This window comes from Olea europaea, chromosome 8 (genome assembly GCF_002742605.1).
Source record: "Olea europaea var. sylvestris chromosome 8, O_europaea_v1, whole genome shotgun sequence".
Taxonomy (NCBI): domain Eukaryota; kingdom Viridiplantae; phylum Streptophyta; class Magnoliopsida; order Lamiales; family Oleaceae; genus Olea; species Olea europaea.
The window spans coordinates 21,102,601-21,128,737 of NC_036244.1; the positions used below are offsets into that span (position 1 = coordinate 21,102,601).

General features: G+C 34.6%; 1 protein-coding gene across 4 annotated transcripts; it reads left to right on the plus strand.

Moving 5' to 3' along the window:
- The first annotated feature begins 1,562 nt into the window (after positions 1 to 1,562).
- On the plus strand, positions 1,563 to 24,155 carry LOC111399175. 4 transcript variants are annotated; one of them, XR_002703597.1, is made up of 8 exons: positions 1,563 to 1,646; positions 11,533 to 12,096; positions 13,099 to 13,197; positions 13,967 to 14,144; positions 14,560 to 14,657; positions 23,668 to 23,729; positions 23,826 to 23,976; positions 24,075 to 24,140. XR_002703597.1 is itself a non-coding variant. In XM_023026445.1 (7 exons), exons 2-7 carry the CDS (start codon positions 11,626 to 11,628, stop codon positions 23,920 to 23,922), a joined length of 1,005 nt encoding a protein of 334 aa, XP_022882213.1. In that variant the 5' UTR covers positions 1,563 to 1,646; positions 11,533 to 11,625; the 3' UTR covers positions 23,923 to 24,155. The 4 variants fall into 4 exon arrangements, 3 of the variants coding, with proteins under 3 accessions (XP_022882213.1, XP_022882212.1, XP_022882214.1); XM_023026445.1 differs by having other exon boundaries at positions 23,826 to 24,155; XM_023026444.1 differs by lacking the exons at positions 23,668 to 23,729; positions 23,826 to 23,976; positions 24,075 to 24,140 and adding an exon at positions 19,688 to 20,920.
- The last annotated feature ends 1,982 nt before the right edge of the window (positions 24,156 to 26,137 follow it).

The window sequence follows — 26,137 nt, forward strand, 5'->3', positions numbered from 1 at the left end:
ATCAATTCTTGTCGATATTTTGTTAAATTAAAAATCCAAACAAGTTGTCGTACTCATGGATCTCGAATCGGGGTGGATGCCAATGACTATGAGAGGGGATGGTAGCGAGTGGATGCCAGTAACCGTGAGAGAAGATGACAGTGATTGTGAGAAATGATGGTAGTAGGTGGATGTCAACGAGTGAATGCTAGTGACTCAGAGAGAGACTGGAGAGAGACATACATAATAGATTCTTTTATATATAATATTTATTAATTACTACATAGGTTTTGAACTTTTAAAATCTTTTTCTTAAAATTGAAATGTGGTATAAGTTAATACCTGGGTTTTTATTCTTTCAAAAGATGAGTCTGCTTGGACATGGACATGGACATGACCTTTTAAACAAATGAGGTGGATATTTATAATATGAGGATGGCAAAATACTTTGCTCTTTCCCTATATTGTTTCGTCGAGGAATTTAAGGTGAGGATGAAGAATATTTCATCCTAAATTTGATTTAAATTATATTATATTATTATTAAATTCAATAGACATATTTTATTCCACTCTGTCTCTTAAAGATTCCATTGCCATCCTTATTACGGTTCTTTGATAAACTTCTATAATTTTATTTTATTTTTATATTTTTTTTAGGGTTATCAAAATAAGTCAGTTCGATGGTTGGCTCAAACCAGCCTATCTACCACTAGACTCGTTTAAAAATTGGCTTGGACCGAGATTGGATCTATTAATACTACGGGTCAAGGGGGTCCAATCCCCCGCTCTCTCCCTCTCTCGACCTTTTAGGTGTGAAATTTCTGTTGATTTAGATAAAAATAAAATTTTTAGTAGATCTTGATAAACTGTAATTTGTAATTTGAAAAATTATGGATTTAATGAAATGTAGATCTTGATAAACATTGATGTAATTTGTAATTTGAAAAACTATGGATTTAATGAAATGTAAGATTGATATTAATTATTAATTTTGACTCAAAATTTAGTTTACTTCTTTTAGCTGAAACAAAAAGAAGGCTAGGTATTTATAGTAATTAGGAATGAATAAAAAAATCGCCGAAGTCCAAATCGACTCGAAATCATTGGTTTGAATGTGGCTATAGTGCATCGATTTTATTGTTTCTAGTTATTTACTATTTATTATGCTCCAACGAATAGTTAAACCTCAAGCTAATGCAATTAAAATTTACGAGCATTTTGTAGGAATACAATTTTGGATAGCTTCAGAAGTAATATGAACTATGAAGGATACCATGATTGGATTTTCGATTTTAAAATCAAAGATATCAAATTCGTATGCATGAAATCTGTTTAGATTAGATTTTCTCATTTTTTTATCGTGTTATTGTATTTTATTTATGTTATTTATTATGAATTTTTAATGAAGCATGAACTCACAAAGTAAAGTAGCTAATTATTATTATGAAATATACTAACATATAATCTGTTGACTCAAAATTCCTCTGTGAACAATTTTAAACTACTTGAAATAATTTGAATTGAAAATATGAAACAAATCATCCAGATCGAATCGCTTTCATCCTTGTAATAAAAAGTTGATAAAAAAACAAAAAATGTCGAATGAAATTTTGACAAAAAATGGAACTGGATTTGAAAGTTAAAACAGAGCTCAACATCTGACCCTCCCCATGAGGAAATGGTGGCTAATGGCTTCCCCACCCACCCACTTTTCCACAAAGGCCTTTGACCAAAATTTGTGTAATAAAAAAAAAATGTAAACAAAATTGTTATGGTCGAAAATACCCCCCTCATTTGCAAACCAAGAGAAGAGAAATAGAGAGAAAAAAGAGGAGAAAAAAAAAGTAAAAAAGGAGTCCAGATCCGACGCCTACCGATGACCCGGACCTGTCCCACTTCGACCTCTCTGAACACACCACGATCAGCCGGAGAAACGCCATTTTCTGGAAGGTTAGAGATGTTCTCTATAAATAATTTTTATGAAAATGTGTAAATTTGAATATTTAGGATTTGAATGAGTTAAATTCAATTTTTTATGGTTAAAATGGAAGAAATGATCAAATTTGAGGTTGAAATGTTTGAAAAACTGGAAAAAAGAGTCGGAACTCGCTGGAAATGGAGTTTTCCAGCGAGCTGGACGCCTCTTTGGTCCTTAATGGACCTGGGTGGTCCGTTACGGACCATCCAGTCCGGGTCCGGACCTGACCATTCATATATATATATATTTTTTCTTTTTCATTAATTTATTTTAATTTTTATGTTAAAAAATATAATTAAATATGAAATAAATAATATGTTAAGAATTAGAACGAAAATATTTAAAAATAGATTAAATAGAATTTTAATTTTTTGTTTTGACTTAAATATATGTTTAGTAATTAAATATACGAAATAAATAATAAATATATGTTTAGTAATTAAATAAGTTTAGTAATTAAATATATGAAACAAATAAGATACATTTTAAGAAAATTAAAATAATTAATTATGGAAACAATTAATATAATTAATTAAAAAAATACTTAAATGAAAATATTAATATATTTTAATTCAAATAAATAATCGAAATAGAGTAATTAAACATGAAATCAATAATATACATAATTAAAGAAATATTTAAAGAATAAATGAAATTGAATAATAATTTTCTTACTTAAGCAATTAAGATAATTAATTAAAGAAATGGTAAAATGAAAAATCGAATAAAATATTATTAATTTTATTCAAATGAATAATCGAAATAGAATAATTAAATATGAAATGAATAATATACATAATTAACTAAATATTTAAAAAATAAATTAAATTGAATAATAATTTTCTTACTTAAGCAATTAAGATAATTAATTAAAGAAATTGTTAAATGAATGGTTAAATGACAAATCGAATTAAATATTATTATTTTTATTGAAATAAATAATCGAAATAGAATCATTAAATATGAAATGAGTAATATACGTAATCAACAAAATATTTAAATAATAAATGAAATAGAATAATATTTTTTTACTTATCGAATTAAAATAATTAATTAAAGAAATAGTGAAATGAAAAATCGAATTAAATTTTTTATTTTTATTGAAATAAATAATCGAAATAGAATAATTAAATATGAAATGAGTAATATGCGTAATTAACGAAATAGTTAAAGAATAAATTAAATAGAATAATATTTTTTTACTTATCGAATTAAGATAATTAATTAAAAAATAGTGAAATGAAAATTTGAATTAAATATTATTATTTTTATTGAAATAAATAATCGAAATAGAATCATTAAATATGAAATGATTAATATGCATAATTAACAAAATATTTAAATAATAAATTGAATTGAATAATAATTTTCTGACTTATCGAATTGAGATAATTAATTAAAGAAATAGTGAAATGAAAATTTGAATTAAATATTATTATTTTTATTGAAATAAATAATCGAAATAGAATAATTAAATATGAAATGAGTAATATATACATTCAGATAATTAACGAAATATAATTTTTAATGAAATATTAAATAATCAAATATGTGAGAATTTTTTTTGTTTAACTGTTTTAATATGTGATTGGATGAATCTATTTATTGCTTTATTAATTGAAATCTGATTGGTTAATTTTGAAGATACGATATTTTATTTATAATTTTCTTGTATATGGTTTTAACATGTATTATTTTTGTAGGATGGAATATTATATCGACAATGATCTGAGAGCTCATTTGGGAAAAGTTACGACGTATTGTAACTTTTCAGTTATGCGACCGTGATTGAGGGATTTGATGAGGAGTACATCGACATACTCCATCGGTCATTTTTATGATCCTTCTATCCGTTGAAGGACGTGCAGTTCTCTGGACAGATTATTGATTCGTTATTACTCCGGCTGCTTAAACCAGTCGATGACGATCAGCCTTTTTTGCAATGGGAGACAGGAAGGTATCGAGATTCTCGATCCTTGAATTTGCCCTCATTACAGGCTTGAGATGTATAGGAGAAGAAGAAGCGAGAGCCCGTATTATACCAAATAAAAGGTTATTAGATTTATATTTTGGAGGTAAAGGGCCGATTACACCACCACAGTTAGAGGACATATTTAGGAGATGCGATCACATGTTAGACAAGCTTAAACTAGGATTGGTGTATATACTGGAGAGTATATTGAGGTGTCGACATCGTAGGACATCGATTGACCTTTTTTCATTGGATGTTGTTGATGATATCGATGCTTTCAACAGCTTTCCACTGGGTTGAAGATGTTACTCCGATACTCTCCACGTATTCAGGAGGGTACATACTATGCCAAAATCGGAGAGGGGCGATCGCAAATATGATGTATATAGCTTTTGTATGGCTTTGCAGGTAAATATTCAGTTTAACATAATGCGTGTTAAACTTTTTTATTAAATGTATAAATCATATATATATATATTTTGGTAATTGTTGCAGTTGTGGGCATATGAAGCTATCCCTACTTTGGGTAGCAAATGAGCGATCAGAAGGGAGACTAACTACCTTCGAATGCTTCATTGGCGAGCACATGAGAAGCCATCGGCTAAAGATTTGACAGCTATCCTCGACGATCCTCAGGTGAGTATCATACATTTGTAATTTATATTGTATGTACATTAATTCGGGTCGATACATGCTCGTTAACATGTTGAAATATGATATGCCAGTTTGAAGTTCATGCTGAGTTGGTTGTTTCGATGGAAGAGGATGATCAAATGTATGTACGTGAATTGCATGTTCGACCTATTGAAAACGATCTAGTGTTTGAGTCCGTTCTGGATAGAAATAGGGTACGTTTATTTAAGATCATTATGTAATCTGATTTATAATATTCATGTGTGGATTATTAATATTAATTGTCTTCTCTGTGTAGGAGCGTCATCTAGTAGAACGACGAGCACTTCCATGTAGGAGATCTCCTTCACCTCCACCGATGAGATCACTTCTACCGCCATTATCACATTCTCCGAGGAGATCTCCGTCTCCTGCACCCACGCACCTTCCACGTGGATCGCCTGCACCCAGTCAGACCCGTCATTCAGATGATTTCCTTGCACGCATGACTGATATTATTAGAGAGGAGCTGGGAACGATGGGACGTGCATTTACGACAGAGGTAGTAGCACTGCGAGAGGAGATGGGGGTGTTGCGACGGGATATTACGACAGAGGTAGGAGTACTGCGAGATGAGATTGGAGTGCTGCGACGAGATTTAGGAGAGCTTCATACTGAGGTTGCAGCACTTCGGGGCGATGTAGCAGGCTTCCGAGGTTCTGTCAGAGGGAGTGTTGGGGAGACTGGTGTTCCTCGAGATTAGTGGGCAACGGCCGCAGGAATTGATGAGTTTTTTGATTCGGTGCCGGAGCCCGGGAGGGAGGGGGTGGAGGTCGGGTCGGAGGTGTCGGATGATGCCGGGATGGGCGGGGTGGAGGTGCCGGAAGAGGTCGGGATGACGGAGGGGGTGGAGGGAGGGACAGGGGTGCCGGAGAGAGAGACAGGAGTGCTGGAGGGGGTGACCGAGGAGGTAGCGGAAGGGACAACAGAGGTGGTAGTAGAGGGGGTTGCGGAGGACGAGAGGATGCCAGAGATGACGGATGACGATTAGTATTTGTGTCGGAGGGGGCAACGGAGGTGCCGAAGGGTAAGAAGCGTGCTAATGACGCGCCAGAGTTGATGGTCGGTAAGAGATCGAGATTACCGTCACAGTACATTATTTCCCCATACACGATCGAGGCGAAGAGAAGGGGGTTTGTGGATGGGACGTTCCCCAATCTTTTTCGCGACGTCGACCCGATCAGACAGAAGGCGTTCGATGATTGGTCCAAATCCCTTGAGTCCGAGTAAGTATTTTATGATTTTGCTACTATTTTTTTGTATTTTTCGTAACTTTTTTTCATTTTTCAGAGATAGTTATACCATCGGCTTATGACCGTGCCGTATGACCGTGCCCAACGCTAAAAGGTGGTTCGAAGATGTACTGACGACCTCAGCTTGGCTCACTGATGATATAAGTTTTTTGAGTTTTCATTTATTATATTTATAGAAGTTCTTGGTTCATTTACTTAAACGTCTCTATCTTTTTTGTTGGTGTTTTTTTTTGTTCCAGCATATCGACTTGGCTATGGAATTGTTACGCGATCGGGCTCAGAGATACCTGAGATCTTATGACAGTCCTAATCGAGTTATCCTGAGCTCTGAGTTTGTTCGTATCGTAGATATTGAGCATCACGAGCTCCTAAGCAAAGGGAATGAATATGTTCTACCCGAGTACATGGTAGAGTGGGTGATTGGGCTTCAGTCGAGGTGCGGAAAGCCGTGGACGGATTGTACACATGTACATTCCAGTGATCGCGAACTCACACTGTTTTTCAGTGGAAATCGTATTTGCAAATTCCACTATGTATGTGTACGACTCTGATCACAGCTGTCTGACACAAAGTCTACTAGAGCACATTCTGGAGCCAATGGCTGTGATCGTGCCCATGATGGCTAATCAGGCGATGATTCGAGTAAATGACAGATTAGCCATTGTACGGAACATGACGATGGCAAAACAAGAAAGATCGTAAAGATTTAAAACTTTTTAATTTTACCTTTTAATTTTCAGTTATATGTTATCGAACTAATATATTCTTCTTCGATTGCATGGGCGACTGTGGCTTATTTGCAATAAAGTACATAGAGTTTTTGAGCATTGATCGTAATGTTGAGACAATAAATCAGTCTTAGATTGATATGTGGAGGCATAAATTAGCTTGCGACTTGTATGAATATAACTGTGATCCTTAGTGCATTGTATATTATTTTATTGAAATGTAAATGTTGTTTATTTCAGTATGATTCGTGTTGTAATGTAATAATTTTTTAAAATATTTGATTAACAAAATATTATTATTTTAATTTATGTTGTTGTTGTGTCTGTAATCTCTTCATATTGTCAGTTAATATATATCGTTGCCTCACTTGTATTAAAAGAAAATAAATAGAATAATTATTATTTTCATTTACATAAATAATCGAAATATAGCAATCAAATATTAAATAAACAATATACACACTAAGATAATTAACGAAATATAATTTAAAAGGAATATAAATAATCAAATATACGTGCCAAATGAAGATAATTAATGAAAGAAATACTTAAACGAAAACTCAAACTAAGTGCTATTATTTTTATTCAGATAAATAATCGAAATAAGTAATTAAATATGAAATAATTAATTTTTTACTTAACCAATTAATATAATTAATTAAAAAAACTTAACCAATTATACATTTATTATACTTAACCTATTTTTTTATTCCAATATACTGCTAGAAAGAGTAATTAAACAATGTAATTAAAATTACATCCGATTTAAATTGAGAATAGAAAAAACATATTACAAATAGAGAATACAAATGATTTATATAGATACTACAAATCCGTCGAGTCATTGTTTAGTGGGATCTGACTTGTACAAAATCAACGTGTTTGCCCTGTAGCGCCGCACCTTCCGCACTTACGCGGTTGTGGAAACTCTCCTGTAAATGATATTCTAGACGTCCGTCTACGATCAGGAGTACGCGTTCGAACTTCAAGTGGCAACAAATTATTAAGTGCTACAATATAATCAGGAACTTCCCACTCGGCTTCATTTGGTAGAGGAAATATAGTTTCGGCATACGTTGCTCTCCAAAAATCAGCCATGTAATAATGACTGCATAAGCTGTGTGATGGAAATCCTCTATACATAGCCACTACGACAGCATGCGCACATGGAAAACTCTCCAACTGAAATTGTCTACACGTGCAAGTATTGTCATTCAAGTCTACAATGTATCCAACATTACGCCCATATCTCACGGAGAAGCGAAGTTGATCTAGTGGTTCCACAAATAGAGCTTTTGCTCTTCCAGAGTTTTGAATAGTCGATCTTCCTATGCCGGAGCTAGCACACTTGTGTAATTCTGGGATTCCTCACGTCAGTCATAAAACCACTGTTGCAACTTGTTACGAATATGTTCAATCATTGCGAGAATTGGTAACTCTCGATCCTTCTTGAATAATGCATTGAACGACTCCGCATTATTCGACGTCATCATGTTGTATTGACGTCCTGAAAAATGTGACCGTGCCCAATGTTCTACCCCCATATTTGATAGATATTCCCATGCACTTTCAGATTTATGTTCTATTTCGCCCATGAACCTCGTAAACTCTTCAAAACTGTAAGCTTCTGCAGCTCTCCTAAACAATGCAACGATGCCACTGCCCCGGTACCTAGTCTTCAGGTTACCCTGAATGTGGTACATGCAATAACCATGATGTGTTTCCAGAAAAACTTCGGCTATACCATTTATTATTGACTGCCCCTGGTCAGTCACAAATGCAACGTTCTCGATATCCCCAATTACGTCTCTCAGCTTCATGAAGAACCAACGCATTGCTAGATCAGTCTCTCCATCAACAATGCCAAATGCAAGAGGGTAAATTTGGATGTTGGCATCTTGACATGTAGCAATAATCAACTTCCCTTCATATCTAGCTTTTAGGGCTGTACCATCAACTAGAATTAGAGGTCGCATCGCATTTCGAAAACCTCTAATGCATTGTCCAAAAGTCATAAAAAAATACTTGAAGCGATTCTGCCCATCGGTTTCAATAAAAAACGCCGAGTCGGAATTAGTTCTCACCATGTTGTGGCAATACCTGGCCAATTTGGCACAACTCTTCTCCGTCGAACCCATTAAATCTTCCAATGCACATTCTTTTGCCTTCCAGGCCTTCTGGTAACTCATAACTACCCCATACTCTCGATGGATGTCATTGATGATATCTGTAGGTCTGTAAATCGTTCGTGGGTCCTGAAACTTGTGCATTATCTGTCGACCAATAAACCATGATCGAGCTTGCCTGTGATCATTTTGACGAATACCCACTTCACAAGTATGTTCTCGCGCATACTTGCGAACTACAAAGAACTCATTTGTGTCCATTTTTGTCGCTCTCAAACGCCAACTGCAATTGTTGTCCACACTAATAATTATGTATGTAGACTTGTTTGATTTTTTTACCTTAAACTCAAAATTATGTTTCATTACAATTCGATGCACAACTTCTTGCAAATCTCTTTTCGTGTCAAACAATTGATCGACATGTAAATCTTCATCATCAGGAACTATACGCGAACAATTAGAAGACCGTGTACTCGGCCCAGCATGTGAACTCCCACCAGACTCATGTCTCTGTCTAGATAAAGCAATCAAATCCTGATTTGTAAATGACCTTTCATCCTAGTAAATCCTTTGTGTAACGGTGACATCATGGTGAGTAGCAACTGTCTCAGGAATAACCACATCATCATCACGAGTAATCTCAACAGTATCCCAAAAATCATTCTCGTTACGATCCTCTCCATCGAAAACTTCGTGTTTACCTTCGGGGACATTTTTCTTCAACAAAGTTATGCAAATAGGAGTTGTCTTTCGACCTTGGTTCAATTGAATTACATGCTTTATTTACACTTCAGAAGTAACCTTTAAAGGTGGAATCGAAATTGTTGAATTCTTTTGAAATAAAAATCCCAATTCCATATTGTACTGAGAGGAATTGACGTTAAGCATGTTTTCTATTTCATTGTACATTTCCGTAAACAATGTATTTTTTGTTATCGAAATAGCAGCAACCCCTTCTCCTTCACTCGTCCATTTTCATTCCCATTGACCATTTTGTTTCCTTTGAAATTCGCCGAAATAACAGATTGGGACACATGCTTTTGCCATACCTGCATTACGAATTAAACAATTATCAATGACATCATAGTAATCATCAAAAATATACTCAAACTCGTTGTTTTGGAAGTGTTCCATAGTTTTTTACACTATACAACACAATTAGTAACAAAAAAAGAATCAGTAAGAAAATTTAATTCGATTATTTATTTGAATAATTTGAATTAATATTTAATTCGATTTTTTATTTCACTATTTCTTTAATTAATTATCTTAATTCGTCAAGTAAGAAAATTATCATTCAATTTAATTTATTCTTTAAATATTTCGTTAATTACGTATATTATTCATTTCATATTTAATTATTCTATTTCGATTATTTATTTGAATAAAAATAATAATATTTAATTCGATTTTTCATTTCACTATTTCTTTAATTAATTATCTTAATTCGATAAGTAAAAAAAAAATTATTCAATTTAATTTATTCTTTAAATATTTCGTCCATTACGTATATTATTCATTTCATATTTAATTATTCTATTTCGATTATTTATTTGAATAAAAATAATAATATTTAATTCGATTTGTAATTTAATCATTTCTTTAATTAATTATCTTAATTGGTTAAGTAAAAAAATTATTATTGAATTTAATTTATTTTTTAAATATTTCGTTAATTATGTATATTATTCATTTCATATTTAATTATTCTATTTCGATTATTTATTTGAATAATAATAATAATATTTTATTCGATTTTTCATTTTACTATTTCTTTAATTAATTATCTTAATTGGTTAAGTAAGAAAATTATTATTCAATTTCATTTATTCTTTAAATATTTCGTTAATTATGTATATTATTGATATCATGTTTAATTACTCTATTTTGATTATTTATTTGAATTAAAATATATTAATATTTTCATTTAAGTATTTCTTTAATTAATTATATTAATTGTTTCCATAATTAATTCACTAAACATATATTTATTATTAAACATATATTTATTATTTATTTAGTATATTTAATTACTAAACATATTAAGTCAAAAAAAAAATCTCTATTTAATCTATCTCTAAATTTCGTTCATTATCTTAACTATATATTATTTATTTCATATTTAATTACATTTTTTAACATAAAAATTAAAATTGATTCAGAAAATTAAAAAAAAAAAGAAGAAGAAAAATTCGGGTCCGGAACGAACCACAATATGGTCCGTTCCGGACCACATGGTCCGCAGCGGACCAGAACATGGTCCGTTACAGTCCATTTTAATGGTCCGTATGGTCCGTAACGGACCATAGTTCGTTCCGACGATTGGTGCCGACCTTCACTTCAATTCTAATATTATTTTCTCTACTATTTAAAAAAATATACGACTTCAATAAAAATAAAATTAAATATTAGGAAAAGATACTTACCTAATTAAAGTGCTGAAATTTAACGAAATATTTTTGTTGAGGTTGATAACTGATAAGTTAATGAAATTTTGAGGTTGAAGTGGATGAAAAATGAAAGAGTTTTTATCGTGTTAGAGTAAACTGATGAAAAAGAGTGACTTCGTTTTCAAATCTCAATTGAGAGGTGTTTGGATTTTAATTTGTAATTTAAGGATATTTTGGTCTTTTTAACAAATTTCTATTTTTGTAATTAAATAAGTCATTTAAGGGTATTTTCGTCTTTTACACAATAGTAGGCCTTTGTATTGAATGTCAAATTTTTTTGGTTAAAGTGGAAGTTTTGTGGTGAATGTCAAATTTTTTTGGTTAAATTGGAAAATTGATTGTTAGACCTGCCAAATATTAAAAGTACCGCCCTGCCCATCCAGCTCACTGCCCTACTCGGAGGTGTTGGGTTTTCCGCCAATTGAACCACCGCTGCCGCTTCCAAGGCCGCCGCACCACTGCGTAACATGGCCACTTCTGCCTGTAGCCTTAACAGTTACTGTTCTTTCTATACTTGTAGCAATATCACTCCCACGTCCTTGTTCCTGATTCCCAGAACCAAACACAAGAGCATCAGTGCTCCCTTCTCCTCCTCCCTTTCATTTTTATCAATATCTCCGTCGCCCGGCTTGGCAATTACAGCCAAAGCAGCGTCAAGCAGTAATAACGGTAGAGAAGCCAAAAAGGAGCAAAAAGTTGAGGAAGAGGAAGAGGAAGAGGAAGTAGAGGAGGAATTGCCCTGGATACAAGAGAAGGCTTTGGATTTGGTAGAGTTCACGGGATCAGTCACGCAGGCCATTCCCGGCCCGCGTGTGGGCCAAAGCTCCCTGCCATGGATTATTGCCGTTCCGTTAGCTTATCTTAGCATCACTTTTGCCATTGCAGTTGTTAAGACAGTTCGCAAATTTAATTCTCCCAGGGAGAAGCGTCGCAAATTGGTCTGTCTGCCTATTCTTCTCCCCATGTGATATTGTTTCTCTAATCTTAACTTCATAGAATTGTATCTAAAGGAATTTGTTGGATGCTTTTAACTCTTTTAATTTAATTAAGTATATTTAGAAAAACGTGCTCTTCCTATCAAAATCAATTTTTGCAAGAGAATTATCATCAAAAACTGACACTACAATTGAAGGTAAAAATTAGGTTTTCTATAAACGCCTTATAGGACTTCCTCGAGACTAGAGATGTTATATGATATACATATTCTCCTGCTGAAATGATAGGCACATTTAGACGGTAATGTTAAGATTGATTTGCAGTAAAAGGGAAAGAAATAGGCACATTTATGAATTGTCTAAGTTACCCCCTTCAAGATAAATTGTGAGGAAACATTAAGATGGTTTAGACTATTTAATGAAGGTTTTTAATGGACTGGCGGGAAAAAGGGATGAAAATTATATGAAGGATGAACCCTGGATGAAGAGGTTGATGGTGTGAGGTAATTAGAAAAGATTTGAGCCTTTATGGTTTAATCTTGGAGATGACACTTGATAGTGCAAAGTGGAAGGAGAGGATCCATATAATCATTTCCAATCTTTGGGATAAGACTTTGTTGGTTTTACTTGTTCGTGTTCTTGTGTACTAAATAGGAAATGTGTACTTACCTTGAAAGTGCTCAACCCAGTTATATAGTTTCTGGTCTGATTCAATACCTATATATATCAGATAAGGGAAACTAAAATCAGTATTTGTAATTTTTGAAGAATATTCCCATAACCTCTAGGAACTCTAGTAGTCCATATCCTCAACAAGGGAACAAGTTCTTCCATTTTTCTGTAGGGAATGTTCTACATTTATATTCAACTCCTTGCCAAAGTATGTTCTAGGAAGTTTCTTTGGCATTTGTTTAATAAAGTCTCAGAATGAATTATAAATCACTTGGAAACTCCCTGATATTATTTGATGTCATAATTGACTGTGTGATGGAGGTAACTTTTCAGGTCAATACAAATGCATTTCTATGCAAAACCATAGATGAGATGTTCGAGAAAGGAAGAGATGAATTAGATCAATCGGCATTGAACGGACTCATGCAGAAGGTGAGATGCTGACAATAACCGGTATACTCTCGTAAACCAATCACGCTGACTATTTATTAATGGTTTTTGTTCTTGATGTTCAATTCAATGTTACTATTTGCCTAGTCAAAGAAATAAAATAAAAAATGTCACTATTGTACTTTTTACTTGCACAAAGCCTTTTGAGTTGGTCATCTTGGGACTGGCAGCTCCTTGTATATTTATATCTCTATTTAATACTACTATAAGCATGACAAGTATCTGGCCCCAAAATCATGTGCAACAATACAGTAACAGAGTTGTATTCAACATCCAAAAATTTGTCCATTACTTTAAGGAAATATATTTATTTTGAGAGGAACTGTTATCTGGAAGTGCTTGGTTGATTTAGAGCAAGATGACATTCTAAAAAATTATGGATAAAGATGAAAGATTAACAATTTAGAATTTTAAATTATTCCTAGCTGCTGCATGTTCAATGGTTATGATTTTTCTTGTTTGGATGGTGTTGGGAAGAATGGTCGGTTTAGGTTGATGACCTCGTTCTTAACATTTTGAGAAATCACAGTACTGCTTAGGTGGATGACCTCTATCTTAACCTTGAACTATACCCCGTGTTTCTTGTCTTCTACATCATATTATTAGTATTTGGTTCGTTTAATAATTAACATGCTGAAACACCATGGGCATTGATATGTCCAAAGCATGGATCATGCTTCTGCTACTCCTGATCTTTTAGTTATCTGACACCAGAAGCTGCTTGACTTGACAACATTGTTACACTTTCCAGACTGGTTTTGACATGGAGGAGATTTTACGCAAGTATATAAGATATGTGTTGAATGAGAAGCCATTTAATCCAGATTGTGTAGCAAATTTGATCCAGCTTAGGAAAGCATCAATGTTGGACGATTCTCAAGTCGCTAAAATTCTGAATGAAATTTCAAGAAGGATCGTGAAAGACAAAGGTAACAACAGCATCAATGTATTTACTTTTTGTTTCAAGGGTCACTTGCTGAACTGCGTTAAGACTCATTTGTACATCATATTCTACAATTAACTAAATGCCGGTGAACTTTGACTCAAATTAGTGGGAATGCCTGAATAGTCTAGGGCAACTGTCTAGGATAATTACACTTTGAATGTCTTGTCAATAGCTGCAGGCGGTGCCTTCCGTTCATATTTTGAAGCTGTTAAGCACCTTCTTTTGCAGCCTGGAGGATGTGGTGGAGGGTGGTTTCTTCTATGGTTGAGCACTTGACAGGGACTTTATATTTAAGAGTGGATTTATAAAACCTGCGTGTTTTTCTAATTGGGAGAATGAACACCTGCAAGTTGATGCTACATTTTTATATTCTGATGGAGAATGTGCATGCATTTCAGGTCCTGTGGTCATGGATATGACAGGATATTCTGAAAAGGGTTTCAAAAGAAAACTTGCAGTGCAGGCTCTTTTTGGAAAGGTTTATTATATGTCTGAGGTGAGCCACTGCATTTTCTCTGTCATGGCATTATCTCTACTACTTCGGTGTCTTAATTACTTTAGATTGAATTAATTCTTCAGTGTTTTGGATAATTATTTCCTTTCCTTAAGCTCTGAATTATGAAGTCTCAGTAAGTTCTAGTATTTTCTTGACAACTATAGTACTTGTCTTGTGCTGCCACTGGAAATAAGACTAGTTGAAGTCCTGATTTATTGATACATGCGTGGGACCCCAGAAAATCTAATGTAATCTTTATTGAAGCTATCAATCTAATTTGATGCAGCACCAATATGATGATTAATAGAAAAAGAAGACAGATTCAGAAAGAATAGGGAATTGGGGGGGGGGGGGTTTGGGAAGAAGAATTCAACAGAAGAAGACAGAAGAAGGAGAGGGATGCGCCACAAGCCACCAAAATAATTATTCATTTATCAACTAATGAAATTACATGAAAAAGTAAGTTTAAATAGTAAACCAAACCCTAACTAGAATGGGCTTGGGCCAATACAAGCCCAATAAAAATCCACAACTAAATGAAGTCTACCAAAATGAAATAAGGTTCGACTAGAAATAAATAAATAAACTGGATGCCCTTATCAATTCTCCTGGGATGGGAGAAAAACTTGACTCTGTCGAGTTGATAGATCACATGAGGCTGCAGTCAATTTGATACCCAAAATGCTTTAAGGTATGCCATGGGGGGCGATCTTTATGACAAACCAAGTATCGAAATTCCATGATTGATAGTAATGAAAACTGCGACTTATTCCCCAGGATATGATTTGACTAAGATAAATTGGGCAAAGGAAGATCTGGCGGACTCCTATAAAGTTCCAACGAATCTGGATTAGCTGTTGAAGTCTCTTTCTAGGGGCCCATGTACCATCAGAATCAAGTCGATCCACACAATGAACACGAAAGGACTAAACGTCTTTATCATTGGTCAACACAATCTGATCATCTAAAACAACATCAATTTTATCTTTGTGTGCTATGATAGGTGGTATTGGAGCAGACATAGCAAAAGGTTCAGTGTAGGGATCCCATGTAGAGGTAGAAAATGATCACTAGAGGGATTAAAATAGCCTTGGTTAGCAAAAAAGTCATTAACAGTTAAAATAGAATGGTGGTCAAAATGTAATAAAAGATCAATGACATGTGTATTTGAACCAACATGCTTTAAAATTTCACAAGGACCAGCACTACAGGCTTGTAATATAACAAAATCCTCAATATTAAATTCAAAATTTCTCTTATGCAAATCGGCTTGAAGTTTATATACTGCATTACTTGCTTCAAATTATTTATAGATCTCAATATGTAAGTCATGAAGATGACGTACAACTGCCTCAGCTGATGCAGACATACTAGTATAGGGGACATTGGAATAAGGTCTAAAGGTTTCCTAGACTTATAACCATGAATAACTTCGATGGAACTTGTACCGATAAACCGATGCACAAAATTGTTATATGCAATTTGAATTGTTGGGAGGATCAAATCCCAATTCTCAAGATTTTCCTTGAAAATGACATGATTACACAAATCATCCGTACCTTTGGGTTGGAAAAGAGTATGACACACAACATTTAACCGAGGGGTATTGGGAACAAGGGGTACAACCCCTAGATTCATAGGAAAAGTCCTGATACTACATAAGGAAGTGTCCTCAATATCATTCAAGTCATCATATTCTTCAAATTTAGGTTCATAGATTTGATCTTTTAACGACATTTCTATTACATCCTTTCATTCTTCTATGACTAAGGCTCGGTTAGGACATTTGGAAGAGAGGTGGCCAAAGTCCTTACAGCTGAAGCATAACAGGTGAGAAGAAGTCCCTGGAGTTTCAAAAACTTTATCCTTATTTTCCAAGATTTGAGGAACATTAGATGGGGAGGTCCTAGAAGAGACTTAACAGGAGGAGGTGGAGCCAATAAGACGGAATAATGGTTGTCAATACGCCTTCTATAAGGAGAAGGGGGCCTTGGATTATCACGACCTTTACACTTATTTTTCCAAATGGGAGGAACACTAGACAGGGAAAGCTCTATGATAGACTCATGTTGAGGTGGCGCTAATGACATGGGAGAACGATGGTGGTCGCGCTTTTCATATGGAGTACTAATAAGTAGTCTCGAGCTGAAGAGTAAGCTTGATCAAGAGTAGTGATGCCTCGAAAGAAAAGTTCACGCCTAAGTTCATCTTTTAGACCTTGTATAAACCTACTTAAAGTCAGGGCCTCATCCTCAACGACATGACATTTCACTCGAACTTTCTCAAATTGAGCAATGTACTAAGTTACTAGCCAATTACCTTGTGTAAGGGTGTTCTATTTGGGTAAAAAATTCATGATCTAAGCAACCATCGAAAGTAGGAGTATTTAAGTCAATGTCTCTAAAGAAACGCTCCTTACGACGAGGAAGAAAATGAGTACCATGATGACCATGACCTTGTTCTCACGCATGAACCTGATCCCTATTCCTACGATCGCGTCGAAAATATTTTTGATCACTTTGTCCACGATGATATTGTCTATTATGAGACGCTTCAGAGTTAGTGTCAGTCAAACGAGGGGTTTGCTTAATATTGCTCAACTTAGCAGCTAGGTTATTTCTCTCCTCACGAGTAGCAATTATATCTTATTGGACAGTCGATAGGCTAGTGGCAAGTTGCACTAATTGTCTAGTGAGTGCATCAAATGGGGATGGATCCTTGGTCAATGTATTGAAAATAGAGACGATAAGACGACCACTACGCAACTACATGCAATGTAATACCAGCTAAATGACGTGCAATGATGAGATCAATGAATAATAAATGTAAGAAATGAAAAATAATAAACTAAACATTTTTTCAGGATTAAATAAATTCAAATATGACAAGCTAATACTGCTGATCTATGTAAAATAACAAAGCACGGATCAAATAATAGTCAAAACCTAATCACGTAATATAAGTGGGGTGAAATAGGGTTTTGACGAAATCAATGGATTCAGTCACGTGATTTTAGGGATATTGTTAGAATAACATCACAAAAATTTAATCAATGCAGTTTTAAATGAAGCAGTATTGTAAACTAATGACAAATATAAATCAATTCCTCCTGTTGTTTAGTTGCAGCAGTGGTGCCTACGGAAGCTTAAACCTGATGGCGATGTACTTCAGGACCCAAAGAATCAGAACTGTGCCCAATTATGATTTCCCAGTTGGCATGTCTCCAGTAGAAAATTATAATGGAATACTCCTAAGCGGTCGAGTCGCTGAATGAAACACTAATCCTCAAGAGTTTTAACAAGCTGCCCAATGCAAATAATGGTCCAAATCCAATTCAACAAATGTCCCTGGCACTTTGAACTCAGAAGAAGTCCATCGATGTGAAAAATAAATCGAAAACTGAACTCCGGGTGGTGGGTGACAACTGGCGTGGCAGTGGGTTGCTGGCGATTGTCAGTGTGGGTGGTCGCGGAAAATGTGGTGAATGTGGGATACCGACGGGGAATGAGGAGTTTAGGACTTGGGTTGATTGGGTATTGTAGATGTGGGCTGGGTTAAGTGTTGTATATAATGGACTAGGGTTATGGGCCGAGCTAATTTGGGACCCGTTATGGGTTGGATGATGTTGGGCCGGTTGTGATAATATGTGATAAGTGGGTTGGATTTGGTGTTTATTGGGCTGAAAAGCGAGTGGATTGGCTAAATAGATGATGAGAGATGGGCTGTGTGTTAATAGGCTTTGGGAGTAATTTGAGTCACTAGCTTATGACCGAAGTGTTTTGATAAAAAAAAATAAAATGAATGCACTAGGTTATAGAGATGGAATATATAGGCTGAAGGGCTAAGTGGGCTTGAATGCTAGGGTTTGAGATTTGTGGAACAATGCCACAATTTATTTATTTATGAGCAGCAGCAGAATTTTTTTTTTTTGCGTGAACAGTACCCGTGAACAGTAATTATTTTTTTATTTTTTTAAGAAACTGATTAAAATACTAAACTGAAATTCTGGGTGAACAGTACCCGCGATGAACAGTAATTCTATTTTTTTTTCAACTAAGACTAAAAATTGAAGAAGAAAAAAACTGCTGCTTTTACTAAAAATTCTTTTAGTTTGTGCTGTTTCAACAGATTTTGAGAAGGAAATATGATGAAATTTTGGATTAAAAAAAAGAAATTATCAAATGTTGGTCTCTGATACCAAATTTGATGCAGTACCAATAGAATGATTAATAGAAAATGAAGATAGATTCAGAAAGAATAGGGAATTAAGGTGGGGAAAGAAGAAGAATTCAATAGAAGAAGACATAAGAAGGATAGGGATGCGCCACAAGCCACCAAAATAATTATTCATTCATCAACTAATAAAATTACATGGAAAAGTAAATTTAAATAGTAAACCAAACCTCAACTAGAATGGCTTGGGCCAATACAAGCCCAATAAAAATCCACAACAAAATAAAGTCTTAACAAAATGAAATAAGGTTCGACTATAAATAAATAAATGAACTGGATGTCCTCATCATAATGACCTTTAAAAGGCTTCATTTGTATATCTGTAGAATCTGATTCATCTTGTATAATGGATGAACTGACAAAATATGCATATGTTTGGCTCATGTTTATTAACTATTTATAAACATTCAAGCCACTTTTTATCTGGACATTTAGAGGGATCAACAAGTATTACTTACTTATCCACTACCCATTTTTATCTATTTATAATGTAAACAATTTATAAAACAGTTCCCAAACATGCTCTATATCTGTCATATATTCAAGCTTCATCGGTCGATCTAGGATTGAAACAAAAACATGCTTAGCTGGTTTTTTTAATGCCAAAGCAGGCTCCGTTAGGCTTGGTGCTGTAACCTTATGTGCATCCGTCACACTCTTGTATTTATTTGTCGTCTCCAGTTTCATTTGTAAATATATGCATTAAAGGAAATTGCTAGGTTATCCAGTTTCTGGAATTATTATTTCCTACTTGAGAATAAAACACTGGTTAGTTTGACATTTAGATTTCTGAATAGGGTGAGCCACTCGTTGGAACGCAAGCCAACTCAGCTTGGCTTGCCTTGGAGGCGAGTCATGGGGCAAGCCTCTCACAACCAAGCTGGTGCGGCTGTGCGGCAAGCAGAGCTGTTTTTTCTTTTTTCAAAGGAGCTGGTTCTCCCCAAAGCAAGAACAAGCTAGCTCGTCCGGCGGGCCGAGATGAGCCAGCTCAGCTTGCTCAGTCCATTAACATCCCTACTTTCAAACCCAATATTGTTTTAAAAAATTGAATATTATATCTTACTAGAAGCCTGAAATATCAGGTACCCAACTTTTTGATTTTTGTCAAGGTTTGGGTATTTTCTGAGTTTCTTTTCCATTATGTAGATGACTGAGACTTACTTGCCACAGGTAAAAACACTATCTTCTTTCAATGTAGACAAGATGCTGTAAATAAACTTAAGGTGGGTTTAGTTACTCTTTGATAGCCAAGTTAAGTTTCATATGAGGGTTGGTTATGGAAAGTTTCTGAAAGAGGGGTCGTTAATGGATAATGATTCTAGCCTAATAGCTGGATGACTGGCTGTACTAATGACTCAGATTTGATAATAATGTCTCATAGAATTAGTACTGGTCTGAAGTGACCTTTCTCCGTATTAGAGTCTATTTTTGGCTAATTTAGGTGGATTAGTTTATTACCTTATATAGGCTAAGCTAATTATCAAACAAAATCGGGGATTAATTTCCATTGTACCGTTTTCTTAGTTTTTCAAGCAAGATATTTCTCTTTGTCCTTTTGATCAGGAGGCGGAAGGCTTCCATCAATGTCCCCACAGATCCCTTTTTACCTTTAACAAGCAATTGAAAGTGAAATATCTACGAAGAGTAATTCTTCCGAGTAAAGTGAATGCAAACAGAATAAGTTTTCTCAATTGACATGATTAAATAGTGTACAAACCATACCATATTAGTTATGCTTATAAACTCAAGGCCAAGAAAATTAGAAATAATGGCTTCAAAAACAAAGCCCATCATGATAGGAGAGTCCAAAATCAGATAACCTAGCTGAACTTCAAGAAATGACAGCCCAACAATGGTTAACTTAACCTAACAAGAATCATCCTAAAACCAATTAAAAAAATAGATAGAGGAAATAAAAGCCCCACACACACCTAGAAGAAGATAGGAATGGCTTACGGAGGAGACGAGTTGAACGATGGCAGATGATTGCAACAAAACTTGTTCCGACCAAGACCTACAACTAGCTTGCTGGAAAGTTCTTCAACACGTCGATTCGAAGGACACAAGACTCAAAGAACACGTAGAGGTTGCAAAAACAAAGAAGTTGACTGCGAAGAACCCGTCGGCTATGAGAGAACCAAGTGATGCCGACTATGAAGAATCAATTGACCGTCGAAACCGTAAGATGAGACCACAGTGATGCTGACTATGATGAACTAAAAAAAATTGAGTGTTGCCTAAGAAAAAACCATAGCCCACACGCACGAGAAAGATAGGTTAAAGCTCTGATACGATGACAAATTTTGCTGAATACTTTTTCTTGTGTATTACCTTTAATTTATAGAATGGTACATCACAACATGGTATCTTCTTGAATCAACATTAGTGTACTCAGGACTTGATTAGGTTGGCCGAGTTATCTGAAGCCACCTCAGCTGATACTCTGTTAGAGCTTAATGTTAAATATCGAAAAGACGAAGGCAATATTGTTCCATACCCTACTCTATATAGAAGGTTGGTAGGTAGTCTTTTCTATCTCATTATCACACGTCTGGATATTTCCTTCACAGTTCATACTCTGAGCAAATTTGTAGACGCCCCGCATCATCTTCACTTGGTGTTTGTCCGTTGCATTATTTGTTATCTTATTGGGACTCTTTATCATGGTCTGTTCTTCCCTCGAGGGATGCCTCTTGTGCTCACCGTTTATAGTGATGCCGACTGGGCTGGTTGCCTTGATTTTCGTCGATCCACTACTGGATGGCGTATCTTTCTGGCTGACGCTTTTATTTCTTAGAAATGTAAGAAACAAGATTGTGTTTCTAAGTCTTTAATTGGGGAAGAATGATGCGTTGTCTGTTGCATGTTCTAGGGTTGTGTGGTGCGTTGTATTCTTGTAAAACTTGGTGTTTCCTAATCACAGTTTACATATTTCCATGGTGATAACACTAGTGCTAATCAGATTGTGACTAGCCCTGTGTACCATGAATGCACAAAACATATTGAAGTGGAGTGTCATTACATTTGAGACATCTAAAATTATAAGGTCATCAATCTTCCCCATGTTTCCACTGCCCATTAGATTGCAGATATCTTCACCAAATCTCTGACTTAACTTCGTGATAATTTTCTCATGAGTAAATTGATGTTTGTGGACACACCATCATCAAATTGAAGGGGGTATTAGAGTCTATTTTCAACTAATTTAGGTTAATTAGTTTATTATCTTGTTTAAGCTAGTTGATTGTTGGGTGAAATCCTGCAAATGTATGAGATTGTTGGCAAGTAATACATGATGAGTTACGTGTATAATCGCACAGGAATAAAATTTAATTGAGTATACTAGTCTTTAATCAGATTGAAGGTGAGCAAACAAAAGAGATTTGTGGTGTGATTATTCTAAATTAATTTACTAAAACTCGTAAAATTCGAGTTTTGTATATGTATGGATGAGTGTATTGGATTACAAATGCATCTATTATTATCTACTTCAATTCTTAATTACGTAGCTAGCTTCGTTCATACCTTCTTGACAATCGATAATTCTATTGTAATTAATTTTCTTTTTCAAAACAAATTAAATCTATTCTAATCACGATCCGAATCTATTTGTAGTTCAAATTTAAATGAATAGAACACATTCAATTTTACAGTTATCTTAAAGATTGCACGCGTGATAAATATTATTTCTAATATTTATTGCACATTTGTTAATCAAGCAGTGTTCTAGATCTATTGTGAGTCTTCCAGCACTACAATCAGCAACCATATATTCAATTGGTGATCAAGCAATCAAATAATAAAATTAGGCGTGCAAGATTAATCAAGAATAGCAAGAATTTAACAAAGCTACTTGTCTTGAAATAAAATAAAATAATAAAATGTTTCATCTTCATCTAATACACGAAAAGAATTAGCCTAACATGTTATTTAATAAATCATACAAAAAGATTTGGAAAAATATCACCCAGAATTGAAAACAATGATTAGAAAGCGAAAGATCAATTTCTTCTTCATTAATCTTCAATCCGAACGTTGAATCTTTAATTTCTTGTGTTAATCGCCTTTGAATCCTGTGCTAGCCTCCTTGTGAAAAATATGTATAGTAATGTGTCCTCGTTCTCCCCTTCTCTCACTTAAATATTAGGTTGAATTTAGTTTTCATAGGAATTTAAGTTAAAAAGGGCCCAAAATTCTGCCCCTGCGCGTGCCGGCTTGTGGTTTTGCTTTCGGTAAATCGGACTAAGGGTGTCGTGCGCGCGCACACTGTTTTGAAAAGTTCCCTTTTGTTCCATTTTGGTCCCTCATTTTCATTCTTCATGCATTTTCATTGAGATGCACCTTACAAACGCAATATATATAAAATTAAGCCTCAATTCATTTAAATAATAATAATTGTTCTAGCTTAACGATTGGGATAAGTGTAATAAATACACTTATGACTAATTATCACACAAAATCGGGGATCAATTCCCATCGTATAGTTTCCTTATATAGCTTTGTACCATTCTATAAATTAAAGGCAACACACGAGAGAAAGTATTCATCAAAGTTTGTCACTCTGAATGTTCAATTAGCAATGTTAGACGCTAGTGCACTGTATAATGGACAATTTTTAACTTTTTCTTTCTTGTTACTATCGAGGATCGTCTGAACCACTTTACCAAAATGCCATTGGTGTTTAGCCCGGCCATCTTTAACTATTTATTACAGGTTGCTTTAAGATTTTTCATTATCTTGTTCTGTTGGTATAACATTCTACTTTACCGTGTACCAGCTGCCCGAGTTCTGTTCAAGGGATAGCTCTTTAACTGTCAAAGAAATTTTTGGAGTAGCAGAGTGAGTGCCTTCATCCTCTTCAATCTTCTCAGCTATCGTTTTGCTTGATTTACAATTTTTATTGATGATGTTTCTCCGTTGTTTTAATTTTTTTAGTGAAGATGCTGAAAAGCTGAGGCTACACACTGTTTCAGAAGCTGGGGATATGGATTCACTAGAGAAGATGGTTGATGGTTCGGATTCAGAAGAGTAAACTTATGGCTGATCCACTGGTCTTGAGGAGCTTGCGCTGCACCAATTTTTGTAGGTTGGTGACCCTATTGGAATACCGAATTAGAGGCTTGCATCATCTGTAACACTTCATAAGCAGCACATAATTTTTCACGTTTTGTTGTTTTATAGCAGGCTGTACTCGGGAAATTTTTGTGATGATTGATTCAATTTTATCCCTTCAAAGTATTGCTACATAAAGTAGTTTTGGCCAAATTCTCTGTGACATAAGAATTGTCAAATCTCCTTTTAGTTTAAGCCTAGTAAAGTAACCCTTATATATATATTATGGATTTGAGAGAACATTTTCACTAATTTAATTGAGAGAACGTTTTCGCTAATTTATTTACCCAGAAAATAAATTTTATGTATTTATAACTGGATTTTTCAATATTAAAAACTTTAATATTTGTTGGCCGAAACATTTGAATCCTTTTGCTTCACGTTGCATTTGGCACCATATGTGATGCATGCATATATTTCAACTTTGGTTTTCTGCAGTCCTAATTTAACTCCTTAGTGCATGGTTTGATTAGAATTCAAGAGGTGCGGAAGATGTTTGAGATGTGATGAGGAAATTTTTTGTTAGGCAATGCATTATAATTTTGGGTGATAAAGAGTTCTTGGGACATTGTAGAGTAAAATGTGAGGTTGGAATGGAATTGGAACAAGGAGTCATTATTGTATTAGTTGAATTTTGTTGTGAAGGAGTTGCTTGAGACAACTCTTTTTCACAGACGACTCTTTTTCACAAGGAACCTACAGTGAACTATTATCATTGCTACAAGTAGTAGAAGAAAAAGATGTGGTGGCGATGTGGACATTAGGAGAAGATTAGATAAATTGTTAGGCAATTGACAGGAAGAAAAATAAAATACAAAAGGACTTTCATATTATTTTGGACGTATTTATATGATCTGAAGAATTTAGGCAACAATATCCTTGTTGGGACTTGTTCTATTGAAAACACATTTAGATGTGTGAAAACTGAGACTTATGCTTATTTTATGGACTGAGATATGGGCAAAAAGCACACCCAAATAAACGAAGGAAAGAATATTGCGGAGTGGTATGAAACAGTTGTTCCAAGGACAAATACCTTTTAAAACTGGATAAGAAGACGATTAATTAGATATACGGCGTAAAAAATCTTCCCACCAAAACATAAGTGGCTTATATGCTTGTAAGGCCAATGTTTATATATAGCTTTTCCGTTTTGTTTGTGATATGGTTATTTGATGTCAATTGTATGTTCATTTGTTCCCGCTTGCTATCAGGTTGCTGTCTGTCTTCGTCACGCTTTTATTTTCTTAGGTACAAACTTGGTGTGATTAGGTCACCCCTATGTTTGATGGGGCATGGTAAGGAAGCCACTACAGTATATTCTCAATCTACTGGATAGGTTGAAAGTTGTTTGATCATATCACTTGTGATGTGGTTTGTTGCTCCACAGTCTGATACCACACAGGATCTCCAACATAATCAGGTATAGCAAGTTGCGCAAAACATGAACAATAAAATCGAGGAGAAGGCAAACAATAAGATTAGGGCCGGGTAAATCTCCCGAACTGACCGAACCCGACGGTTCTTGTCAAATTAAATACTCGAACGGGCATCTGAATTGAGAATCGACGGGTACGGTTCGGTTCTTGGTCAACCAAGAACCGAAAAATCGAATAAGAACCGAATCTTTTTAATTTTTGTTTATATTGAATAAATCAAATTATTTTAATTTTAATTTTTTATAAATAAATTAACAATTTCTAAATCCAAATTTTTGGGCCAATAATTTGTTTCATTTCTATTTTTTTATTTTTGGTCAAATTACCCATTTTATTGTTTCATTTCTTAGGCCAACGAGATCCAACTCACTAAATAACCCTAAATACTTACACTAAAGTGCATAACGCCGTCTCGACTCTTGCACTCACTCTCGTAGCGTCGCTGAAATTCCAATTCCTATACATTCGTCGCCCGACGCTGTGACCTCTGATCGAAGCTGTGGCCTTCGTCGACTGAAACTTTGACCATATCGATCATTTAAACAAGATAGTCTATTAGTTTCTGACATTTCAAAATCATTGAATGTGTCATTAGTTGTATTTATATAATGTTGTTATAAATGTTAAAAAATTTAATTATAGTACGGAACCAAACTCGAACGGTTCCATAATTATATTTGGACCCGACGCTTCTAT

Coding starts and splice junctions, on each gene's coding strand:
- LOC111399175 (XM_023026444.1), top strand. CDS start 11,626: ATGGCCACTTCTGCCTGTAGCCTTAACAGTTACTGTTCTTTCTATACT. Junction 14,145..14,559: donor AAGGATCGTGAAAGACAAAG/GTAACAACAGCA, acceptor CATGCATTTCAG/GTCCTGTGGTCATGGATATG. Junction 14,658..19,687: donor AGGTTTATTATATGTCTGAG/GTGAGCCACTGC, acceptor ATTTCTGAATAG/GGTGAGCCACTCGTTGGAAC.